The 26,337-nt window shown below is 39.9% G+C and overlaps 1 protein-coding gene across 1 annotated transcript in view; it reads left to right on the top strand.

Annotated features, from left to right (window-relative positions):
- The window catches only part of FAM81B (family with sequence similarity 81 member B), a 91,701-nt gene that overhangs the window by 29,706 nt on the left and 35,658 nt on the right, over window positions 1-26,337 (top strand). The window contains exons 3-5 of the mRNA XM_054578300.1: window positions 11,826-11,868; window positions 12,310-12,407; window positions 16,425-16,489. Of these exons, the coding sequence (XP_054434275.1) occupies window positions 11,826-11,868; window positions 12,310-12,407; window positions 16,425-16,489 (206 nt within the window). The remainder of the gene's footprint in view (window positions 1-11,825; window positions 11,869-12,309; window positions 12,408-16,424; window positions 16,490-26,337) is intronic.

Consider the following 26,337-nt stretch of genomic DNA (forward strand, 5'->3'; position numbering starts at 1 on the left):
TCCCTTTTGCCCACTTTCACCCCGCCCACCCCCCCAGCCCACTGTCAATTATTTATTTATTATTTATTACTTAAACATACTAGGCTAACAAAGAATGATCCAGTGGGATGCCCAAGGATTTTGTTGAAGAGATTTTAAAATAAATAAGTAAATACGTATGTACATATGTACCAGATGTTCATGCATAAATCCATTCTTCTTTCTTCAAAATATTGGGTTGGTCAAAGTTGTCTTTAACTTCATTCAAAACAACTTTGTTAGATTGTATTGTGACAACTGTCACATGAGAGTATATTTTTAAAAACTTATCAAAATTGGTGACTTTTTGTATAGCCATTTTAATATTGAAGATGAAAGAAAATAAGCAACATTTTCAGCATATTATGCTTTATTATTCCAAAAAAATAAAAATGCATGTGAAACACACAAAAAAAAGATTTATTCAGTGTATGGAGAAGGTGCTGTGACTTAACAAAAGTGTAAAAAATGACTTATGAAGTTTTATGCTCGAGATTTCTCACTGGACAATGCTCCATGGTTAGGTAGACCAGTTCATGATGGTAGAAATCAAATCAAGATATTAATTGAGAACAATCAATGTTATACCACACGGAATATAGCCAGCATAGTCAAAATATCCAAGTCAATAAAATTGGTAAAAATGAAAAATGTCCTTTTTTTCCAGATGGGATTTTTTTAATTTTTTAAATTTAATTTTATTTTTTATTGTTCAAATACATTTGTCTCCATTGTCCCGCCACCACTTTCCCCTGCCCCTCTCCCCTCTCCCTCCCTCAATCCTTTGAAAAATGCCTTTTATTTTACAGAAAAAACCATATGGACTTTTTGGCCAACCCACCATAGTCCAAGTCTTTCTTCTTAAGTATCTTCGATATCCTTCTTTAATTCAATTTACTCATTAAATTATTTAAACTCTTGAACTTTTTAAAGAGTTTACCAAAAATTTTAACAAAAACTTCAATCCAACCCACATCAACTATCCCACATTCTATTCCATAAATTTGAATTAGTCAAGTTTCACTCAGTGTTATTTGCATAAATTTATTCAGTGTTGAACACCCAATATTACATTATATTTTTTGCATTGTTTCTCAGACTTGATATTTTTAAGTTGAATTTTCAAATATTAAAAATTAATTATGAAGCAAAGTTGAGAGGTTGTGAGAGGTGACTGGAGACATCTGGCAGACAGCCTGCTTTCTCGCATTACTGTCACCCACTCACCCAGAGGCTCCCACACAGCTTATAATGCCCTGCCCAGCTCCCCTTCAGACCTATTCACTGCAATATCTTCCACTGCCTTCTGCATTGCCCAGCTCCATGCTGTCTCCTCCCCAGTGAACCCTGCTTTGCTCCTCAGCGTTGGCTGAAGCCAGAAAGATTGGACCCTCTGTGGGATTTAGCAACAATGAATGAGGAGTGCAGGGGAACTACATCTCTGCTGCTTTCAACATGAACTGAGATGGAAGGGAGGGTCTCCCTAATAGACTACGATACAACTTCAAGGACAGTGTTCAATATTAGGCCAAATGTTGGGGAGCGGGGGGAAATGAGATTATCTGCTTTGCCCATTTTATAGCCTAAATTTTACTGTTGCTAACGAAGAGTACTTTATAGTGAGATGCATTATAAAGCCATTTATTGAATGATAGTGTATTCACCACCATGATTAAAGTAAATAGGAGAATAAAAAGTATAATTATCTCAAAACTGCCTTAAAAGCCCTGGTTGGTGTGGCTCCATGGATTGAGTGCTGGCCTGCAAAACAAAGGGTTGCCAGTTCTATTCCCAGGTTGCAGGCCAGGTCCCCAGTAGGCAGCACATGAGAGGCAACCACACATTGATGTTTCTCTTCCTCTTTCTGCTTCCCTCCCCCTCTCTCTAAAAATGAATAAATAAAATCTTTTTTTTAAACTGCCTTTAAAAAGATTGTAACAAGCAGTTGGAAAGATACTTGGCCCAGAAATCATGATGTTTGTTTTATTAACTAGTACCTATTTCTCTGCCAACCTATGTTTGGTACAGTCACGAGAGAAGACAGAAAGAAATATTGAGACAAAGAATTCCACTGCTGGTTTTCTTTAAGAATCCTGAAACACCAATTCAAAAGAACCTATGCACCCCAATGCTCATAGCAGAGCTATTTGCAATAGCCAAGTGCTGGAAACAGCCCAAGTGCCCATCAGTAAATGAGTAGATCAAAAAACTGTGGTCTATTTACACAATGGAATACTGTGCAGCAGAAAGAAAGAAGGAACCCCTACCTTTTACCACAGCATGGATGGAACTGGAGACCATTATGCTAAGTGAAATAAGCCAGGCGGTGAAAGACAAATACCATATGATCTCACCTATAAGTGGAACCTAATCAACAAAACAAACAAGTGATCAAAATAGAACCAGAGAAATGGAAATAAAGAACAAACGAACAGTAACCAGAGGGGAGGGTGGAGGGGGATACTGGAGGAAAGAAGGGGAAGGGTCTAGTCAAGGGACAAGTATAAAGGACATATGGATAAAGACAAGGGGCGGGGGAGAGTGAGTGTGGGAGGGAAGGGTTGGGTAGGGCCAGGGAGTGTAATGGGGGGGATGGAATGGGGACAACTATAATTGAACAACAATAAAAATAACCACAAAGAAAAATAAAAGTGCTACTTCAAAATACAAAAAAAAGAAAAAAATTTGGACTCTGTCTCCCTAACACCATCAGAAGAACTGCCTCCTTCTACACCTTTTGTCGCACTTGAGAGATTCTCATAGAAGAGGAAAGAGCTGAGAGACTTCCGTGGCGCAATGAGGGAAAGATGCAAGCAGCTCTGATGACATTCATTTGAGTGGCACCCTGTCACCTGCAGAACCACTTTTGCTTCTCCATCACTTTTCAGTCCTAAAATAGGGCCATAGAATAAATCATCTGAAATCCACATGTTATTACAGATAGGGAAGAGGGGAGGACTGTAATGATAAATCGCAATATATGCACAGCAAATTCTAAAATCCCAAGTTTAAATGAATAGAAATGCTTTTGTCTTAGAAGCTTTATTTGGGTATAGTTTACCTACAATAAAATGCACCCATTTTAAGCACAAAGTTCAACAGGATTTGACTAATGCTATATACACCGATGTAATATAGTGTATATTGCACTACACCACTACAGTCAAAATATAGGACATTTCTTTCCTTCCAGTAATTTCCCTTGTGCTCTTCCATGTAAATGCCCGAAAGATGACTTTTTTTTTAAGTCAAAGAACATCTATTTGAACATTTTTAAATTGAGGTAGTGTAAAAAGAATCTGTTCACTTGCCAGAAACAACATTTAGATCTTCCATTCTTAACATAAAATCAGATAACACTTCTCTAAGTATAGTTTTAGCACAGACTAGCTACGAAGAAGAAGCCGTTGCCACAGAGCTTGCAAACCTGGCTATGTTTGAACTGTAACATCCCCAAAAATCTGAGTGGGAAACGGGTGTTTAAACCTACTTGACATATTCGGAAGTTATAAAGTTCTCCTACTAAGGCTCCACAGTAGTTAGCTAACATGGGTGAAAGGGTTGGGGGAAGGAGGAAGCAAAAATGGAAAGAAAAAGATTCACTTAAAAATGTGATATCAGCCCTGGCTGATGTGGCTCAGTAGACTGAGCGCCATCCTGGAAACTGAAAGGTTGACAGTTCAATTCCCAGTCAGGGCACATGCCTGGGTTGCAAGCCAGGTCCCCCCAGCTGGGGGTATGCAAGAGGCAACTGACTGATTCAATGTTTCTCTCCCTCTCCTTCTCCTGCCCGTCCCTTCTCTCTAAAAATAAATAAAAGCTTTTAACATAAATAAAATCTGTTTAAGATGTGATATCACATTTATGCATGTATGTAAAATTATATACGTATATATGTATAAGTTGAATTTAGACTATAAAAAATAGAGACACCACAACTCTTACAAAAAATTTTAAAGTCTCCCTGTGTATCCCCTTTGAAATATTTCTAGTTTTATGTATCATCAACTAATTTTCTCTCCCATCTTAAAAAATAAAAACAAACTAAAATCTAAAGCAGAATATTGACTGATGAAAATTGAATCTGAGACTTGGAGTGAAAAGTGCTTTCTCAGCCTGAAGCCGAACATTCTGCTCCGAAAGTGCTTTGCTGCCTCTTTCTCCATGGGTCAATAATAGATCAGACAAGAACCTCCTGCCTCTGCTTTCTAAGAGGTGCTGAGATTCAGGCAAGTAAGGAACCCGACCAAAATTTCCCATCCTAAACCCCACATCCATCTCCTCCGGGTGGAATTTGCAAAAGCATGCTGGAATTAGCAGACACTTTCAGCCTGTTGCTAGGAAACTTATGGTTTCTAGTATGATTTCTTTACAAAATGTAAAAACTGGTACGCACCATTAGAAAATGAAAATGTGCCTAAAGTTTGACGAGAAACAGACATTGGTAAGGAAACCTGATTTTAAAAAATGTATAGTTGCACACCAAAGGAAAAATTGTCTTTTATTTACTTTTTAAAATATAAAAACAATTCATACTAATAAAAAAAAAATGACAGGCTATAGAGAAGAAAAAAGTATTCATAATCCTACCTCCCCAAAACAATTAAAGCTTTGATAAAATTCCTTTTGAATTGTTTCTTAACATATCTGAAATCAAACTGTGTATTACATTTTGAACCCCAATTTTCCACTTAATATTATAACATATACATTTTAAATATGATAAATAATTATTAATAAATATTGTTAATGTGTGTCATAATTAAGCCATACAAAATAATACTTAGCACCTCCCTAGTGTTGGGCAATTAAGACAAATAATTTTTTTATTTTAGCACTATGGGACATTAAGTTGTCCTCAGAGCAAAGAAAAACTTCTCTCTCCTGGATTTGTTTACCCTCTCTACTAATGAGACAAATACCTACAATATTAAATTCTATCCTAGAGCTCTTTGGCTAAGTGTGTGGATGTCTAGGGCTGAAAATATATTCATTGATTTGGAGAGTAAGATCTATTTATATGCTTTTCAAACAGATATTTCTGGTCTCCCTGAAGCACTTGTGCTTGTGTTAGGCTCGGTGGCGGGGAACAGTGGTCTTACCACACAATAAAAGTGGGCTCCCCGAGACATTGGAGCGGCAAGTGGGACGACCAGCCACAGCCGGTCTGTGGCTGGTGAGCTGATGAATCGAGGGTTTTTTGAGCAGACTGCTGAATCCGCAGGGCTCACTCAGGCCCTGTGGTGGAGCAAGGAAACTTCCCTGCAGCAGGAGAGACTTTTGAAGAGAAATAAGTCATGAGACTAGAGCAGCTAGAATAAATATTCTTGCCACCAGTAGCACAGAGATTCTGTAAACTAATTTAACAAGCACAAGGTTTTATTGCCTCCACAAAATCTCATGGCTCCTGTACCTGGTGGGAACACAATAAATCTCCACGCAAATTGTCATTGTCTTTGAATAATTAGCTTACCTACCTTTGTACTGTGTTATCAGCCAGGTGGAATAGTCAGTAAAATAGTTTTTTAGTTGTTGTATTTTGTTTGTTTTGAACTTTGTTTGCATGTTGAATGTGTGACAGGTTGTATACAAAAGGGAATTCCACTTCCTGATTGTGAATTTTCCCCTCAGCATTTAATTGTAAATTATTAATGTTACTGTATTTTAATGCATTGCTCTTCTTCATTTGGTCAGTAAATGTATTGGGCTGACATTATGCCAGATAAAGGGCAGTGGGTGTTGGAGGAGGGAAACTCAGCTAAGGGAGGTGGGAATTCACCACAGCAGCTTGGCTACAATTAGGTGTCTGGGAATAAAACAGTTTATTCGGAGGTGGGAGAGAGAGAAGTGGTAACGGGGAACCAGAGAATGGAAACAGAGCCTGGCTGACAGGGGGAGAAGGAGGAGGATCCAGGTATTAACACAAGGTGCCAAGCAAATTGCTGCTTGGCCCCCGAAGGAGACTGCTGGTAGGATGTGGTTTGGCACTGGGGGAGGGGCAGACGGTAATCAAGGCCTGAGGACGTTGTTAGGAAAGGAGGCCGTTCCCCAGCACTGCTATAGTGCAGGAAAATTCACATCCGCACAGAGTCTAAGGCAGAGATGGATGGATGAATGGATGGATGAATGGACGGATGAGTGGGCAGATAGACAGACAAGCAGATGATTGTTTCTAGGAATACAGCAGCAATTTTAGGAACACCAAAGAGGCCTCTGACTGAAATTATGTTCACAGTGGGCCTTCAGAATACCATCTTTAGAAATCCTTTCTTTTGAGTTGTTCAGTGAGTGGTCCTTGGATTTCTGGATCAAAATGAGCTTTTTAGGAACTCATGGGATCGGGGGGCCTAATGGTCTACAGCTTGAGAAGCTCTCTGGGTAAGTTTTATACATATTAATGGTTGAAATGCCTGCACTAAGGCATCTTCCTTGGTCAGGTGCAAAGTCCATTCTAACTTTATCACATCCTTTCTAATAGAGGACTGGCTAGAAGTCAGACAGGAAGAGAATAGGACAATAAATAGTTGGTGGTGGAGAGAAACTGTCTCAGTGCAGGATCCTAAGCAGCGAGAGCGCCTGGAAGTGTCCTCAGGGTTGTTATGGAGAGAAAGAGAAAAATCAAACCACCATGAGTGCCACTCAGACGTCGGGGACTAACATATTTTTCAAGGTTCACATAAAATGCCCATTCCTTCACAACTCTTGTCACCTTCACCCTCTCTACCCCAGAGAGAAGTCACCTGTGCTTCTGAGTTGCCCTGTGGAATTTTGCCTACACATCTTTATGGACTCCATTTACTCATTTATTTAACAAATACTTACCATGTGCCAGACACTGTTCTAGGCATTGGGGCAGAGCAGTGAACAACAGAGACAAAAATGTCTACCCTATGGAACTTAGAGTCTAGCAGGGGAAACATTTAGTAAGAAAAGTAAATGCATACTATACAGATAAATGCTAAGGGGGCAGTACAGTAGGAAATATGTGTATATAAAAGGAAACTGTAATTTGAGATAGGCATGCCAGGCCTCTTTGAGAACCGATGTTTAAGTAAAGACAAGAAGGAAGCAAGGAAGTGAACAGGGGGAACATCCAGGGAAAGTGCGTGTAAGCAGAGGCAACGGCAAGACTAAAGGCCCCGAGGCACGTGCCTACCAGCATGTTCCGGGAGGACCAAGGTGGCCTTTGGGTCTGGAAGAGAGTAAGCAAGGGAGAGGCCTAGGAGATGAGGCAGGGTGGCTGTGAGCAGACTGCATGGCTGAGACCTCAGAAAGCTTTTGCAGATTTTAGTAAAATTTTATCCTTTACAAGACAGAAACTATTGAAGGATTTTGAGCTGACAAGTTTTATGGTCACTATTAACTTTGACAGGGTCACTGTTGAGAATAATTGATGGGGAGAAAAGCTGAACAGAAAAGAGGCTAGTGTTTTGAAGGCTATTGCAGTAACCCCAGGGAGACATGACGGTAGTTTGGGCCAGTGTGGCAGAGAAGACAGTGAGAGATGCCCCGCCCTGGATATAGCTTGAAGGTTTGGCAAACAGATAGGGTGTAAGGGAACAAGAGGGTGAAAAAGAATTCTGTATTTTGGGGCCCAAGAAACTGGAAAGAGGCTGTTGCCATTTACTGCAATGGGAATGGCTGTGGGGCAAACAGCTTTGGGGGTAGGGAGTAAGGAGTTTGTGGAGCTGTCAGCTTATAGCCAATAGAGTGGATGAGATTATCAAGGTAGTGCGTGTAGAAGTCCAAGAACTGAGCTCTGGCACACAGGTAGAGTGACTAGCTATTTTGGTTTACCCAGGGTTGAGGGTTCCCAGAACACAGGTCTTCTGAGAAATCTTCAGGCTGATGAAGATGATTGATCACCCGCTCAGGGGTCAGGAAGATGAATGAGGAATCCATTGACAGGGAATAGCAGAGCTGTGGGAGACACGGTGCCCTGTGAGCCAAGTAAGGAGTGAGTTTCAAGACAGCTCCCAACTCTGTCAAATGCTGCTAATGGGACACTAAGATATGGACTGAGAAGTGACTACTGGATTTAGCAACAGAGAGGTCACAGGGGACCTTGCCAAGAGCAGTTTTAGTGGAAGGAGTGAGGGACAGAAAGCTTGATTTTAGTAATTTGCGATTGTGTTCATCTACTCAGGCTGCTATAACAAAATACCATAGACCATATCGCTTAAACAACAGAAACTCATTTCTCACAATTCTGGAGGCTGGGAAGTCCAATGTCAAGGTGGCAACAGATTCAGTTCCTGGTGAGAACCCTCTTTCTGGCTTACAGACAACTGTCATCTTACTGTGTCCTCAGCCTTGTGTGTGTGTGTGTGTGTGAGAGAGAGAGAGAGAGAGAGAGAGAGAGAGAGAGAGAGAGAGAGACACAGAGAGAGAGAGAGAGAGAGAGACTGAGGTTGCATTTTCTTCTTGTTGGATACCAATCCTCAATCCTATAAGATTAGGACCCCACTCTTAAGACCTCACCTTACCATAATTACCTCCTAAAGATCCTATCTCCCAATACAGTCACATTCAGGGTTAGGGATTCAACATACAAATTTGAGGAGGGACACAATTTAGACTATAGCAAATAGAGAAACTGGGAAGAGAAAAATATAAACACTCTTAGGGAGCTTTCCCGTGCAGAAAAGGAAGAGTCAGTGGTAGCTGAAAGGTATATAGGATCAAAAGAAGGTTGTTCATTTGTTTTAAGGGGAGTGGAATGGAAAAAAATGTTTGCTTATATATTGATGGGAATAATCTAGTAAAGAGGGAATGAGGTCCTTGTTTAGGTAAGCGGGAGTGGGGCCTAAGGACGGCTGGGAGGCACCTAAATGAGGAGCAAAGATGGTTCATCTGTTGAAACAGAAGAGACAGAATTTATGGACACAAATTCATGTAGGTCTGTAGGTGTAGTGGGTGGGCTTATAAACATCCCCTATGATTACTTCTATTTCCTTGGTGAAATAGAAAGGAAAGGTCATCAGCTGAGAGTGATGATAACAGAGGAGCTGATGGCAGTATGAGGTCAGAGGAAAAGGTGACAGTCATCTAAGGCAATTAGGAGAGTAATGAACCAAGGAAACAAAATGCAATTGCCAGGGACCCACTCAGCATAGAGCACCCTTTAGAATGGAAGTCAAACACTCATACCTTAGCAGCATTCAGTATGATTCATCCCAGGAGGAAAGGTGCACAAGAGAGGATTGGAATATTCAGGGTCTGGTCAAATTTTCACCATTTACTTGTGTGAGTCACTTAATTTTCTGAACTTCCTTGTATTTTTATCTGTAAATTCAAGATATTCACATCTGCACTGCCTTCCTCAGGAAAATCGTGAGGTGGAATATGAGGGATAGCTCCTAAAATGTCAAGCGCCGAACACATCAAGCTTACTTGGAGACTAGAGCAGGTCCAATTAGAATACAAGAAAAGGTGTGAGACCCTATGGAGTCCCCTGGTTTAAATGAGATCTTTCCAGAAGGGATGGCCCAAGGCCATTTGGAACAGCAGGTGGGAGGGGACATAAAAAGGAAAGAGGCAAAAAAGAAAGTTGAGGAGGATACACTCTGCCAGGAACCCCTGGCTGCTGTGGCCCAGGGCTGGCTGCGGCTAGTTCAGCTGAGGACACAGTGCTCAGCAGACACCCACGATGGGGGCTGCTGCCGGTGGCCCATATACACTCTCAGAAATGGGCGTCCCTTCCTCAAGACCCTTTACTTCTACTTGTCAGAAAACTGTCCTGATATATCTACTCTCTTAGAACAAGGTATTTTTTTTGAGATATGCCAGAAAAATTGGTAACAAATATGAAAACCTACAGTGTTATTGTGTGAATGGCCCCCCCTAGGGTTGGGTAGTGCACAACACCACAGAACAATTTTGTATTGGTTGACCCTCAACACTAACCAACCCCCCACTTCACTGAACACCACCTAAAGATGAATCCTTTATGCTTATATAGAAAACAATACCAAAATACAATGGTTTTTAAGATCGAAAGTGAGGATTATTGGTTTTTGTGCTTTAGGCTATGTACTCTTGGTAAACCTGGACTAGAAGCAATCTCTGAAGATCATTGATTTCCAGGAAGGATTTTATATATACCTTCAGACAGGAGGGATTTCAATGGTACATATATTATGTGTGCTGTCCTAAGCAGCCATTTAGAGAACGAACAAGTTGGACTCATTTCATTTGGACCTATTTTTCTGGACACATCATATAAAAGCTGAATTTAAGGAAAGAATCTCAAAAAGTTGTTTAGCAAGGTCAAATCCAGTTCCCCTTTCTCACACACTTCCTGTCTGTTTCTTGGATAATTGCACCTTGTAAAATCACTAATGATAGATACAGCTTAATGGATTCCTTGCCTGGTACTCAGCTGAGAACTTCGAGTGTATTATTGCATTTAATTTATCAACCACCTTATGAGGTCCTCATTATTGCATTATTTCTCACCTTACAAATGAGAAAACTGAGAATTGAAGAGGTAATCTTGCCTGAAGTAAACACCAGTAGGTTAAGCAGTCAAGGCTCTCGCCCACTCTCTTGGTATCCACAGCCACCTGTCCTCTGTCACTGGTGTATTAGTCTCTCTTGACACTTGATAAAATGACTAAGATGATGTAATGAGCCTTTTGGACTGCTTAGATAACCATTAAATACTCTATCTCTAAGTTTTAAGGGCTTAGCTTAGCACTGGAAGACATACCATTGAGGCCAAAACTTGTGGGTAGTATTTATCTGTGGAATACAAGTTTGTCATTCAGCATCCTGAACATCATGTGCCCTCAGAGCAAGGCAAACAGAGCAACATAATCTGAAGAGTAACTCAGGCAATAATATCATTTCTGTATATGAGGGCAAAGTAGTATTAGCAAAAGATGCAAATTCCAGTTTTTAAAATACTCAAAATATTTTTATAGAAAAATATTTCAGAGCTGAAGTATTTCACATCTTTATCTTTTTGTTTGTCAAATAACGAGATAAAATTTTCCCACAATGCCAAAGTTCAATATTTTAATTAATTTAAAGCCCTGTCCCACCTCACCTGTCGTTGCTTCATTCTTTTAAAAGCTCCCCCTAGTGGCCTGGACATGTTGGCTTCCTTAACTAGCCCACTGGAGGAAGATCTGGGAGTACTGCAGGAATTCATCTTTGTCTACTTTTTAAAATTTAGCCCCTTTTGCTCATTTTTTTAACTTTATTTTTCAGTTACAGTTGACATTCAATATTATTTTATATTAGTTTCAGGTGTACATAGTGGTTAGACAATTATACAATTTACAAAGTGTTTACAAAGGGATTTCCACCCCATAATTCAAGTACCCACTGGGAATCATACCTACTTATTACAATATTATTGACTACATTCCTTATGCTGAACTTTACATTTGTGACTGTTTTGTAACTACCAATTTTTTGTGTCTACTTTTATGGGAGCCAGTCTCTCACCAAACTATGAAGGCAAAGTTAGAGGAAGGGTATGAAATACCAGTTTGAAAATAGCCACATTCCACCCAATTAAAACAAAGAGGTGAAGGACCTAGTGATTTTTATGACAATGAGCATTAAGCGAGATCTTTCAAGCTCCTGAATTTCAGTAGCTTAATGACAGCCACGTTAAGAGTGGGAGCCAGCCACATCGACATCACAGATCCCTCCTGCAGTCACAATGCTGCTGAGCCGCCCAGAGGAGACCGCAGGGATATCAAGACTTCAATCAGGGTTCAGTCAACATTCTTTAGTGCTTTGGCTTTCTAAGAAAGAAAATTTTTTAAAAATTTGTTCCCCTTTAAAAAATCAAGTCAACAAAAAACGAAGCCAGGGACTCAAGCGTCATGAGTTCAGGTATTTCTCTCGTGGATTATTCTAGGTCTCTAAATTCCTCATACTTTACTATCTGACTTATCTTTCATATTACATATAAACAAGGTAACACATCCCAAAGATTGTTGGATGGCTTGGCCACAACTGGGTGAGAAAACATTCCCTATTATTTTAAAACAGTTCGATCTAAATGAGAGCATTTCAACAAAGTTTTCTGAATGTATAATGAAAGTACCTGAGATGATAAGCTCTTCTAGCTGACTACAGGTGTGATTGGCAGTCTTAAGGGAGGGAGGGAATTAGGGTAGGCAAGTAGGGAAGGGCGGGCGTAAAACAAACTAGAAGGCTCTCTTGATAATTATTGCCATAAGTACAGAAACTGCCTTCATTTAAGAAATTACCACTGCAATTATTATTCACGTGCCATGGTTCCTGGTCTGATTCAGCATTCTGGTTGCCTAGATACAAATGTAAACAAAAGTTCCTCCCCGGCTGCAGAGGAGCAGCCAGATGAACATGATGACCTCCTTCCTGGCTCAGCCAGTGACCAAGAAAACAAAGTGAGTACTTTTAGATATTCTTATTAAACATAGGATATTTTGTTCAGCTTCTTTAAAGCTCAGCCTTGCTTAGAGAGTTCCAAGGAATCCTGGAAAAGTTGTTTTTGCTTTCAAGAGTGAAAAACCTGCATTTCCTGGGTTGTTTTTTTTTTTCCTGCTTTGGCAAAGGAACTAATGACAGCACAAGCTGAACAGAAAAAGGGGCTCAGTCTGCGAGTACATTCATTGGGCTGACTTTTAATATGTATGGCTAAAAATTAACAAAAAGCCATCACTTATTTTGTATTCAAGAGAAACTATGATAAATTTAAGGTATAGATGTTATCTCTAACATGAACAAGAGAATAGCTAAATGGAATGTTTTTTTTAATTGGTACATGTCATATCTTTCCAAAAAATGTAAAAGAAAATCCAGAGAAGTGCTTTTAGACTTTGCTTTGTAATTCTCCTAACACCTGACCGGTAGGTGCAGCTGCTTGTGATGGAAAGAAAGAGCACCGGAAAGCTGGCACAGTATCAAGCACTGATATTTGTAGCTATTGGCTGTACCACATACTAGCTGTGTGACTCAGCAATTATTTAACCTCTCTGTTTCTGTGAAATGGGCTAATTAAGCCTATCATTCAAAGAAATAGGTTTTTTAATTTTATTTTTGTATTGACTTCATTGGGGTGACTTTGGTTAATAAAATTATATAGGTTTCAGATATAAAATCCTACAACACATCATCTGTATATTGTGTTGTGTATTCACACCCCAAGTTAAGGCTCCTTCCATCACCATTTACCCCACTTTCCCCTCTTCCACCCCATCCCCACCCCTACTTCCCTCTGGTGATCACCATACTGTTGTCTGTGTCCATGAGTCTGTCCTTTTTTTTTTTCCTTTGCTTAATTCCTTCATCCTTCTCAAAATGAGTCATTAAAGTAAAGAGCTTTGCCCTGGCTTGTGTAGCTCAGTGGATTGCAAACCTAAAGGTGGCTGGTTCAATACCCAGTCAGGGCACATGTCTGGGATGTAGGCCAGGTCCTGGGAGGGGGTGTGTGAAACAACTGATCCATGGTTCTCTCACACATCAATGTTTTCCTCCCTCTCTTTCTCTCTCCCTCCCCCTTGCTCTATAAATAAATAAAAAAATTTTTTTTAAATTAAAGAGCTTAGCAGGTAGAAAGGACTCCATCAATGGCTATAATATAATTATTATCATTATCTATATGATCGTGAACAAGTCCATTATTTCTCTACTCCTCAGATTCCTCACCTGTAGAAATAATCATCTTAAATTCTTTCTATAATTAAGAAAAATTTCAGTTGCTTAAGATAACTAACGTTATTCTTTTGGTAAAGATAATGATTCCTACTTTACAGAACTGTTGGAAGAATAAAATCACATGATGTATGTGAAAGTATTTTATAGGCAAAACCATAAAGGACCACAGTGTTTTAAAGTACTGTTATGTAACAGGTGAAAACCGATGTATATAAAAGTTCCCATAATAAGCACCAAGTTCTTTGTGAGAATTTTTATGTAACTACATTTTAGCTTGTAGGAATAGGGATGAAACAGAGCTGACTCCTACATGCAAATAGCAAAGATATACAATTTACTGTCTTAGGTACATTTTAAAATTGCATATAAAATAGAGGAAATAAATGTGCCACAATGTTCATAACTTTAGGTCAACAACTTTCGACCCTTTTCATCTCATGGTACACGTACACTAATTACTAAAATTCTGCAGCACACCAAAATAACACATTTTTTGCCAATCTGACATAAAAATAAATATGATTTTGATTCATTCACACCAGGTGGCTGTTGTATTGGCTGCTGTCATTTTCTTCTTTGACAACGTAAGGGGAAAGAGGTCGGCGCCCCTGACTGAGTAGTCAGGTGTTGCCCATTTTAAAAATCCATGTGGTGCACCGGCGTGGGAGCCACGGCACACCCATTGAAAATTACCTCCCCAAGTAGTAGAATTATAAGTGAGAAAACTTTTTTCTATAGCTTTTATTTTTCCATATGTTTTCAATTTTCCTCCTTTATCAGGTTTAACATTTGTTACTCTAGAAGTATGTGAGTTTTAGGTATGTTAAGAGGATGTTACTAATGGTTTTCCAAATAAGACTTAAAAATTAATAAAATAAAAATAGAACACATAGCTGATTGTTTCACTTGGAAAGGAAAAAAGGAGACAATAACCCAGTAATTTAGTGTCCTTGTACAAAATATTTATCATTACTCTTTCCTTCCACAAATACTTACAAAGGGCTACTAAGTGCCAAACAGAAAAAGACGGGGACCAGCCAGTTGCTGGGGAAATACCACAAACAGACCCGCTCAGGCCAGGGGTGGCAGGGGAGAGGTGAGGAGGAACTAGCCGGCATTAGTAGGTGAGGTGTCCAGGGCCCAGATTGTTCCAGCAAAAAACTGGAGTGAAAACATGAACCAGAATAGACCAGAGCAGGCCCGTCACAGTCTCTAGGGAGTTAGGATGGTTCTCATAACATGGACCTGGGTACCCAGTGGCTCATTTTTTTCCTTCTTTAGGGGAAGACCAGCTTTCAGAGTGCCAGACCCACTGCAGATCCCAGTCCTCAGCAGTGGGAAGAGAGCATCTAAAGCACCATTTGTGGCAGCTTGAGCCTATTCTGGTTGTCCACCAAAAAGCAGCCTTAAATTAAGAAGTGGTAGTTTCTTAGGCACTTGCCAAAGGAATGATTTCTGTATGTGGGTCTTAACACTTTCCGCTCACCATTATAGTACACGATAACATAAACCAAGACAAAATATCCTAGGAACATATTTTAAGCTTTAAAATGAAGTAGAATTCCACTCTTCTCTCCCTATTGAATCCAAGTCAGTGATAGGAATTAAAATGAAGATAAAAATATGTCCTGTTTTTAAACTTAAAATTAAAAGAATATTAAAGTTGAAAACAGTTTCAGCGTATGCAAAAACAGGGAGTACATATTGATCCTTTTTTCCCCCTAGAATTGCTGCAAAATTATGAACTTTCATGCAAATAGAACTTTCTAATGGTACAATTTTATTAAATTAGTTTAGTGTTCATAAGTCCAGCTATGTTTAGTGCAAGTGTATAACTGTGTTCTGACTTTTATTTCTCATGGACTATAATAATCTGACATCCAGCTTTATTAGAAAACAGTTACCTGAATAGATTTGTTTTCTAGATTTTTGTTTTATTTTTGAAAATTAGTTGATTTCCCTCAAAATTCGGTATGTCAGGAATAATTTACTCTCTGAGGACTTCTTTAGACATTCAGCCAGTAATCATTGGAGAGTTCATTTAAAAATTATCTAAGAATAATCTATGGCTTTGACCTTCCAAAAAGCTCTTCCTGACTCTGACACTAAATCTGTGAAATGTAGCTCTCTAGTATCTCCCCAGGACTCGATTTTGGTTCTAGTCTCTAGGGATACAAAAGAGCCCGTGCAAGATTAACTGGGCTGGCGGTCTACGACCCATTGTTTATATTTTGTTGATGTGGTGAAAGCCTGGTGGGGTGGGTGGAGCAGGGGCTGGGCGGAGGGGGCTAAGGGGGAGAAACGGGGGACATCTGTAACAGTGTCAATAATAAAACAAAGAAACAAGCCATTCACAAAAAAAGCCACATATTATTGTATGTTTCCATGTATATGAAATATCCACAGTAGGCAAATCCACAGAGACAGAAAGCAGATTCGTGGTTGCCAGGGCCTGGATCAAAGGGTGAGTCAGGAGTGATTGCTCAATGGGCGTGGAGTTGACCCTCAGTGTGGGGAGGATTTTCTTGAAGTAGACACTGGTGATAGCTGTGCAACATTGCAAAGGTACTAGATACCAGAAAATGGCATACTTAAATAGTTAAAATGGTAAATTTTTTACATGTATTTTATCACAATAAAAAAACATAATACTAAAGAAAATTAAAAATTTATGTACGGCTAAAGTAGATAGGATTTCCCTGTAAAGTACCTGATGATGTATTTTAAACCCATGACCTTTGTTTTAGGTAAGATTATCTCCAGCCAAAATGTCAACCAAGAATTCTACAGATCTAGTTGAATATGTTGACAAGTAAGTCTGTAAATTACAACTAGTTTGAACTATTTACTGTATTTAATGATTCAGTTAGAGATTAAAGGGGCTGAATGAGATCTATGAGTTCATCCAAACTAGTCCTCCGCTTTTGAAAGAGACTGCATTAAACCATCAAGGAAAGGGAGGCCTCTCTGTCCCATTCCTCTCTGATTGACAGAGCGAGATGATTTTACCATCTCCTCTTTAATAATCTCCATAGGTTCCCACCTATTTATGAATAAAATAATAGAACATAGGCAATGAATGACATATAACAGGGTCTGATATAGTTAACCATGACTTTCAAAAAACCAAATAAGTCCGTTAACTTTTCATGATAAAAAATCAGGAAAATTTTAACTATATTAATCATCAGAAAATTGTGATTGTGCTGTTTATGGTGCCATGCCCAGAGCTCATCCAGGGAAGGTCTATAGAAGAGGGGCTCCTCTGGCCCCTGGAAATACAACTTTACAGATACATGTGCAATATCCAAAAGAGCCTAGAATTCCAGTTGGAAAAGGTGAGGTCGCAGAGGCAATGCATATTAATTTTGAATTGTTTTCTATTCCACTTGCCAGAGGGAGATTTAGTCCTGTTCACCAATCAATGTTTTCAGGGCCTTGGGATTCAATACCAGGCTTTCCACAGTTTTCTGTGTGACCTCAGTCAGTCCCATAATGTGTCTGGGCTTTGGCTCTTTCACTTGCCAAATGAAGAGGTTACACTAGAAGATCTCTAGGACTCACTGCAGCTTTCAGATAATTCTGATTCTAAAATATACAACATGACAGCAGATGAAAATGACCAAACAAATGAAATGAGTCAATGTGAAGAGAAAAACCTACATACTCAATTTTCATTTTACAAGTACCTTTAACAATAAAGATGATACAATTTTCAAATTCACTGATTTTCATTACAGTATGTTCACAATTAAGAATTTCCCTGTCCTTAACCAGTTCAATATATAATACATTCTAAAGAGTTTGACCACAGTATTTTGGCTCCCCTTTTCATGCTACCCATAACTTGTATTTGTTTATGTGCCATGGGACTATAATTTAGAGAAAATAAAAGCAAACAAGGAAAAATAATTGTTTCACTGTTTAAATATATGACATTTGGATATATAAGATTTTTTTGAGTTAAGGAAAATGAATGTGGTAGGAGCAAAAATAATTATCATTATGGGATATATTAGCTAACCTTGCCATCCAAGGAGAAAGGGAGACCTGTTTCCACCTGACTTTTCACATAACCAATAGAAAATAGAAATCATTCTTCTGATCTATCAAATTCCAATATAAATTAAGTGGCTTTCCCTAGTGCAGGCTGGTCACCTACATCCCAAGAGATGAGAGAACAGATTCTTGAAAGATGGTAACAGACTTAAACCCAAAGACATTTTTTGCCATTTCTTGGATACCACACTTAAGATAAAACTTAAGTAAGAAACTACACTTAAGAGAAAGGGGGAGAAATAGTCTATAATTCAAAGAAAGGGCATGATGAAGATTATCTGGCTCCAACATTTATTTCTACCTTGATCCACCCAACATCTCTTCTCTTGCTGCCTAAGTCATATACCTAGGGCTTCCTGTGTACCATCTGAGATGGTCAGTTTTCTTTTCTCTAATCTCCCAGAATAGGCTGCAAGCTCCCTAACGGCAGGGACGCTGCGGCCTCACGTTTTTGACACCCCTGCAGCAGCCTGCAGGGCACACTGTGGTCCACAGTTCCTGAGGAGCTGTAGTTGACAGACTTCATGGGGAGCCACGGTGGGACAAATGCATGTTTAGGGCTCTTAGAATAGTAGACTTCTGGGGAGCTGATTAACTGGAAAAGCAAAATGACATCTGGACATTTCAAACATCAGTGCAGGTCTTTTGAATTGACTTGTTGAATCCAATAAAATAAACATAAAAACAATCACATTTAAAATAACTTCATCCTCCTAGTCATAGTATTCACTGAGTGACAACAAATTATTTGATATGCAAACAGCACTTACACAAGTAAAGTTCATTGATTCATTAAACTGCCTGAATATACAGTGTTACATACTCTCTTAGGTTCTGCCTTATAGATCTATCTAGGTATACTTATAGGTAATACTAAAAAACAAATTACAACAACCAAAAAAAACTAAAATCCAGCAACAAAAGAAGTAATGCCTGGCCTTTGAACAAGGTTTGGCTAGAGATAAGCACATTAAAAAGTAGGCAGACTGAGGGCCCTTCTCAGTCTCAGGCAGCTGGAGCAACACCCACTCATGACTAGTGCTTGTTAAATGCTGAGTCATATTAATAATCCCTGGGGCAGGGGGAGGCAGAATGCTTGCAATCACTTCTCTGACAATTACGGTGACATTATATTAAAGGCAATGGATAATTCTGATTCCACATGTTTATTCACAATAAGCAGACATTCACTGATTTTTATAACAGTGCATCCAATGCTCATTTCAGCTTAACTGAGAAGAAAGCACCCAAGCTTCCCCCTGCCCCCGCCCGCCCCGCCGCCCCGCCTTTCATCTTTTCCTTCTGCCCGTGAAAGGAGCGCTGCATGAAGGCCAGGCACCACGGTCTACCCTTGAACCTGCCCCTAGTCAGCTATGTGACCTGAGAAAAGGAAAGGCCCTCTCTTCTCTAGGCGATCTCTGCCTCCCCCGAAAAGCGGAGTGGGGCTTTCAGTGGTGGCGATGAGCAGCCTGAGTCCCGAGGGCTGTCTGTGCTCAAGGTAAGACCCAGGTGTCATTTCCAGGCTGTGGATTAGAAAGATGCCTTCTATTTCTCAACTCTGCCCACAGTTTCTCATAAATATTCTTTTATGTGGTAAAGTAAAGTGGTTAAGATTTAAGAACGTACATTATTTACCCACAGGATTTAATATTAAGTGGAAAACAAATTCTGCCCATAAACTAATTTCCATATTTCTTCAATTGATGCTCCTTAGAAAAATGTTTCTTACCACTGAATCGAATAATTTATAAGGTCTCTTCCATCCCTAAGATTCCTCAGTCTTCTAAAATTGGTTATTACCATTTACCCACATACCGAGTATGTATTGAGTATCTGCTGTGTGCCAGGCACTATGCTAGGCACTTGGAGAGTCATCGGTGAACAAAACAGACAAAGATCCCTGCTCTCAGGGAGCTTCTGTTCTAGCAGAAGGAAAGGACGCACATCGTTAGACAGTCTGACAAAGGTAGGCCTCCCTGAGAGGCTGACACTTGAGTAAAGGCCAGCGGAGGAGTTGGCCGTGTGGACGTCTCAAAGAAGAGCAGTTTCTAAGGCAAGAACAATCCTGTGGTGTGGCAAAAAGAGCAAGGGGGTGAAGATGGCTGGAATTAAAAGGAGAGAAGTACGCACTTGAACTATGGTGCTGTCTGGCTGAGAAAAAGGAAATTGTTTTGTACTGAGGAGTTGTCTGGACTGAGCGATAGCCGATATATATCTCAGGTATTCTCTCAGCAGTAAATTTTGGAAAGATGAGGGTCTGGCTGACAGCCAAAAAATGGTATTTAAAATTTGGATACACAAAACTATCAGTAAGTCAAACAGGCAAAATAGTCAGTGATTAATGATTCCTTCTTGTGATGGAATATGGCATTCAGGGTCTGGGAAGTATTCATCTTCAAGGGTTTTTTGTTAGTACCATGGCAGATGTTTTATTATACCATGATACATTGCTTTTGCTGCTACATGATGAAGATGGATATTTCACATTACAGTACACAAGAAAGAAGGCAAACACTGTTGTTTTGAGCTTTCTATGGGATAGGTCATGTTAGGCTAGATTTTCAGGTTTCATTTTGCAATGCCCTATCCATCTTTGAGGTCAACTAGCTTCCAGGTGAGAAAGCTCAAAACAGCCTGCAGAGCTCATGAAGAAAGGGATGCCTGGGACACTCGGTTAGTGTTTTATTACCTGGCAGACCCTCTCTCACCCTGAACAGTTCCCTGGCCCCACTCACCATATTTATTGTTATAGCTTCCGGCTCTCATTCAGTGTTGATCATCTTATTTAATTCTCACAATAACTCCTTGGAGGTGAATAATGTTACTATTTTAAAGATAAAGACAAGACACTGGGGTTCAAAGAAGTGAAATATTTGCCAAAAGTCACACAATGCTATGACAGAACCAGAAATTTATGTCTTTGTTACTTCAAAGCCTATTTTCTTTATCACTCCCCTATCCACACTCCCTACCAGCTACACACATACACATATGTGCACACACGTGCACACACACACATGCATATGCTAGGACATCCTCATCTTCAGCCCCTCCCTTGCAGCATGGAAGATGTAATGCAACCAAGGATTTCTGTCCTTACTCCATGGGCGCCCCTCTGTGGGGTGTAGGCGCTTGGACTCAGAGCATCTTAGCTGCACCTCAGAGGCATGGCCATTAGCCACAGTGCAGTCCTTTATTCTTCCCTCTCTGGCATTCTCTCACTGCCCTACCTGTGGTGGGCAAGACTCTGGCTGTAGGTGGGCACGGCTGCAGGAACTGGCCTTACCCACAGCACCTTCCCCCAGATCCACCAGGGCAGGTGCTGCTAGGTGAAGCTTAGTCTCTCCACCCAGAAGGCGCTCTGCTCTCTCACCACACCTAAGAGCTTCTGCTCGAGTGAGAGAACTCTGCTGCGGCCAGACTGAGGCCAGTCTCAGTTCCCTGGAGCAGAGAGGGAGCCCTCTAATCTCTGGCCTCAGAGAGGACCCACAGGACTTCCAGGAGACATGCGAGCCTGGTAGAGGAAAAGTGATTGGGGTGAAAATTATGTAATATTGAGAGCAAGTTATATATTAAAAATCAGAGTAATAAATACATCTCATATCTGAGAAAAAATACAAATAAAACAGGAAGAGCCACTAATGGTCTAAACAAAGCTGCTGTGATGGAGGAGAAAGAGTCAAAGACGGAGGTTAAAATGTTCCCCAGTTGAGTTACTGATAATTTCTAAACTCAGGGTTTATCCAAATTGAAACACTTCCGCTTATGCCACAGGGTAGTTGTGGGAATAAAATGAAATAAAATAATGTTTATGGGAGTGATATGTTGACTATCAGTGCTATGCAGAAAAAAGGAGAGTGTAAAAATAAATTCCCTACACTTCTCCAGGACCTCCCCTCAAGTCATTTACCGTCTGTGTTAGTTTCAGAGGGACGCCAAAACACAACACCACAAACTAGGTAGCTTAAAACACCAGAAATGTATTGTTTCACAGTCTGGAGGTTAGAAGCCCAAAATCAAGGCGTCTGCAGGCTTGGTTCCTTCTGAGGGATCTGAGGGAGAGTCTGTCCCAACTCTCTGTCATCACTTCTAGTGACAACTGGCAATCCCCAATATTCCTTGGCTTCTAGATGCATCACTCCAACCTCTGTCTTCGTTTCCACATGGTAAGCTTCCTGTGTGTCCCTGTCTTCACATGGCCATTCTTATAAGACCATTGGTCATATTGGATTAGGGGCCCAGGTTACTTTAATACAACCTCCTCTTAACTAATTATATCTGTGACAACCCTATTTCCAAATTAGGTCACATCCTGAGGCACTAGGGGTTAGGACTTCAACATATCTTGTTGTGGGGACACAATTCAGCCCGTAACACTTTATAATAATTAGTAATAACTATAATAAGAATGCATTTGCATGCCTATAAAACTTGTGGACATGACAAAGTACTTCAGAGACATTATCGAAATTGATTCCCTAGGCCAGTTGGGGCAGGAGTATTATCTCCATAGGCCAGATAAGGAGCTCTCTTCTGGGCAACCTAAAAGAGGTTAAAGGTAGCAAGTGACAGCAGCAGAACTTGAACCCAGTTCTTCCAATTTCAAGTACAGTGTCTGTTCTCTGCAGATGCACATAAATTACACACACTTCCAAAATAGCAAGGTAATATGGAAAGGTGTCTCAGGAGAACTACAAAATGTGATAGGAACTCCAAAAGAAAACAAAATAATTTGCTGCCACAATTTACATAAATTCTACCTGTAAGTGTAACCCAGACATCTATGGCACCCTCATTCCCACGGGGACTCTGGACCACTTGCCAACTTGCTTGCCATCAAAGAAAGCCAATCACAACAGGTACATCATTAATTCTGTAATTTTATTATTTTTTGAAGTTTTAATTTTTATGTTTCTATTAAATTTATTGGGGTGACATTGGTTAATTAAAATCATATAGGTCTCAGGTGTACATTTCTATGATACATGATCTGTATATTGCATTGTGTGCCCACCACCCGCAGTCGAATCATCTGCTGTCACTATATATTTGGCCACTTTTACCCTTTACTAACTTTACTGAACATGAGGAGTTTGCTTCATACAATTTTTCTCAATAAAAGATCTACAACTGTTTTTTTTTCTTTTTTCCAGTCTGCTCTTGGCCTGGTCACTATTTGGTGTCCTCTCCTTCCCAGGCCCCTCCATTCAGACCTCAAGACCTAACCCTACTGGCCTTGGTCTGCTTCCTCCTGGACTTTACCCACCAAAACTCATTGCCTCCCTCCCCTCCCTAGAACATTCAACTCTTTATAAAACTTCACAATAGAGGGTCCTGCAGCTACCAAAATCTGCCATGGTGGTTATAAACAAGCAACAGAGGAAAGTCAGAAAGTGTATTTTCAATTTCATTGCTACACACACCCACACACTAAGATTATTTGTTTGAGGCATCAAAGTGTTCTGTAAAATTTCAATATACAAGGCCTGTTTGGAAAAAGCCCAGTCATTGTTAATATAATGAGAACAGTTTGCATGACATCGATATAACCTGGCAGTCAAGGAGAGTGGACTGGAATGTGCATGTGTGACCAATGACAATTTCATTGTACTAGTCAGTGGGGGCAGTAGATGATGTTGAGTGAGTATGTGTGCTGTGTGGCCATCACATTCAAAATGACTGAGTGAGTAAAGCAGTGAATCTGTATCAAATTTTGAGTTAAACTTGAACATTCCTCCATGGAAACTATTGGGATGATTCAGAAGGCTGCAGTTATGGAAAACTGGCGACTGGCAGCTTCATGGTGACAACACGCCTGCTCATTCATCATGTCTCTTTCATGCATTTTTTGGCAAAACATCAAATCACTCAGGTATCTCAGCCCCCCTACAGCCCAGACTTCGCACCATGTAAGTTCTGGCTTTCCCCAAAACTAAAATCACCTTTCAAAGGGAAGAGAGTTTGGACAGTCGATGAGATTCAGGGAAATATGGGGCAGCTGGTGGCGACTGGGAGAACTGTGTGAGGTCCCAAGGTGCCTACTTTTAAGGGGACTGAGGTGTCATTTTCCTATGTACAACGTTTCTTGTATCTTATAACGTCTTCAATAAATGTCTCTATTTTTCGTGTTACATGACTGGATACATTCTGAACATATATATATATTTATCTATCTCAGGACTCTGCAGTGCGAATGTAAGTAGTCATATATTGGATCTCACAAAAATGAAAACTGTCCTAAGTTATGCCCTTTCAATGTTCTAGAAAAGAGGTTAAATATTCATATTTTTGTGTCTTGAGTATGATGGGTTGCCAAAATTCTTCTCAGAATCTTCTAAGTAAATGTAGTTCTTTACTCTTAAGAACAGAACAGGCAGAGAAGTGAGAGGCTCCATGTATCAATGCATCTGCCAGCAACAGCACAGCTCGTGTAAGTCACACCGACTGTAGGGAAATAGAACTCAGAGTTTGTGGAAAATCTGTTCAGATTCAGTTGTCAGCTGAATTTATGTAAATCCCAAATCTCTCTCTGAAAGTCCCATAGGGATTCTTCCTCCTGTGGTTAGTAACTCCATCTGGACTAGTCTAGAATATTCAGGTAAATTTCCTTTCTCAGTAAATTGACATATAAGTCCCACTGATACACTGCATATAGTAACGAAGCAGTGAATGGTTTTCATTTACTGAAAGAATCATGGTGGCCACATTTTGCTCCAGCAAACAGCCTCAGTTTTTTTTGTTTGTTTGGTTAGTTGTTGGTTTTGTTTTTGTTTTTGTTTTTGATAATTCAATGATCTGCACAATGATGTCATTGGGAGGTTCTCTGAGAAAACCAAGGCTGTTCACAGGTGTGTGCTTCCAGTTGTTAATTCAGAAAGGTCAATTTGAAAATAACATTCTTTTCTTATGGTAAATGGAAATAGGAAAAGATATAAGTTCTGTGTTCATCTTGTAGGAATCATGTAAATAGAGCTAAACAGAGCATTATTCAGTGTTTCATTAAGTATCATTAATAAATTGTAATAATAGCACTCCAATTAATAGTAAATCTTAGGTAGGAAAAAAAATTTCAAAAAAGAACATGCTCCACTTAAATATAACTTTAAAAAATAAGCTTGAAGGAAAAGAAATAACTACAGTTCAGAATTTATCTGTCATTTAATGTCCCCATGATTACAGATCAATATATTTACATAGCACCAGGTGCTACCCTCCTCAAAGGCTTCCTTCAGTGTGCCAAATAACACCACACCGAGGCCAACCATGACAGGCAGGACCATAGACTGGCGTCTGAGCAGAGTGGCAGCCTCGCTTCATGGACCCACTTGCTGGCTAGGTCTGCCTCCTCATCTCCCTCTGGATACAGCCTTGACACCAGCCAACAGCACCTGAAGAGTGAGTGCACATGGGTCCCTCCTAAGCCTGGACTGCAGAGCAGATATATGACATATGCTTGTCACATGTTATCTCAGAAATTTACAACCATACAGCAAAGTAGGCCTTGTCAGTCCTGTTTAAAGATGAAAGAACTGAAACACTTGGTTGGTTGGCAAGCAGTAGAACCTGTATTCTACCTTCAGTCTATCTTGCCTTCCAACTTGCCAAGACTATTCTATATAACTTGAGAAATCATATTCCATATTTCCCACTTTAGCACTATTTTACACCAGGTCCAGCAGAAGTAATGCCTACTTGAGTGTGATTGGAGGGTACATGAATGTCTCACATGAGATGGACAGCAATTTGGACATGTCACATAAAATGCCATATGGTGTCCTTGAGTGTGACATTGTTATGTTACAGAATTACATGCTTATGATTTTGTAATAAAAGATTTTGTAATAAAAAGGGGCGTTATTTTGTGCCAGACCCCTGTATATCCTGCATTATAGTATTCATTGGCTCCCATGACCAGTTTTAAAACAGTGCTGTTGAGTGTTTAGAATATATTAGAATCACATAAGTGCTATTTGAAATACACATTCTTGCTCTCCTTTTCATACCCCCAAGATTATGATTTAGTAGGTCGATGGTATAGCCAAGGAATCTGTATTTTAACAGCTTCCCTCCCTTCCCTACCTCCTTGATACTAATTCAAGAGAAACACTGAATTAGACTAAGTTCCCTAAGGAATGAAAGTACTGTATAGGCACTTGTGTATGGACAAGAGTAGATATTTAGCAAATTCTGATGAACTGATATGTTTCTATTGCAACTGACATTTTTATTGGTAAGTTATTAGATACAGATATAGTGTTTTCGGCTGCACATAAAAAACACAAAAAACCTCCAACCAAAATAGCTTAAGCATAAGGGCATTGATTAGTCCACATAAAAATATTGAGTTTGGTTAAGTTAGAGGCCTAACAATATCATCTAGAACCCAAGTGTTTTCTATCCTTCCCGCTTGCCATCTTCTTTCCTCTCACAATCAGATGGAGCCAAGAGTTTCAGGCATCAAGCACAGACGTGACAACACCTAGCAAAGAGAAGGAAAGTTTCTTCCCGGGTGTCTCTTCTTGAAGGCAAAGAAGCCTCACCCAGAAGCCCACAGTGGGCTTCCCCTTGAGTCTCACTGGCCTGAATTGTTTCACATACTTC

The sequence above is a fragment of the Pteronotus mesoamericanus genome, unplaced genomic scaffold, assembly GCF_021234165.1.
Source record: "Pteronotus mesoamericanus isolate MK-2021 breed Mesoamerican mustached bat unplaced genomic scaffold, CSHL_Meso_final contig_50, whole genome shotgun sequence".
NCBI lineage: Eukaryota > Metazoa > Chordata > Mammalia > Chiroptera > Mormoopidae > Pteronotus > Pteronotus mesoamericanus.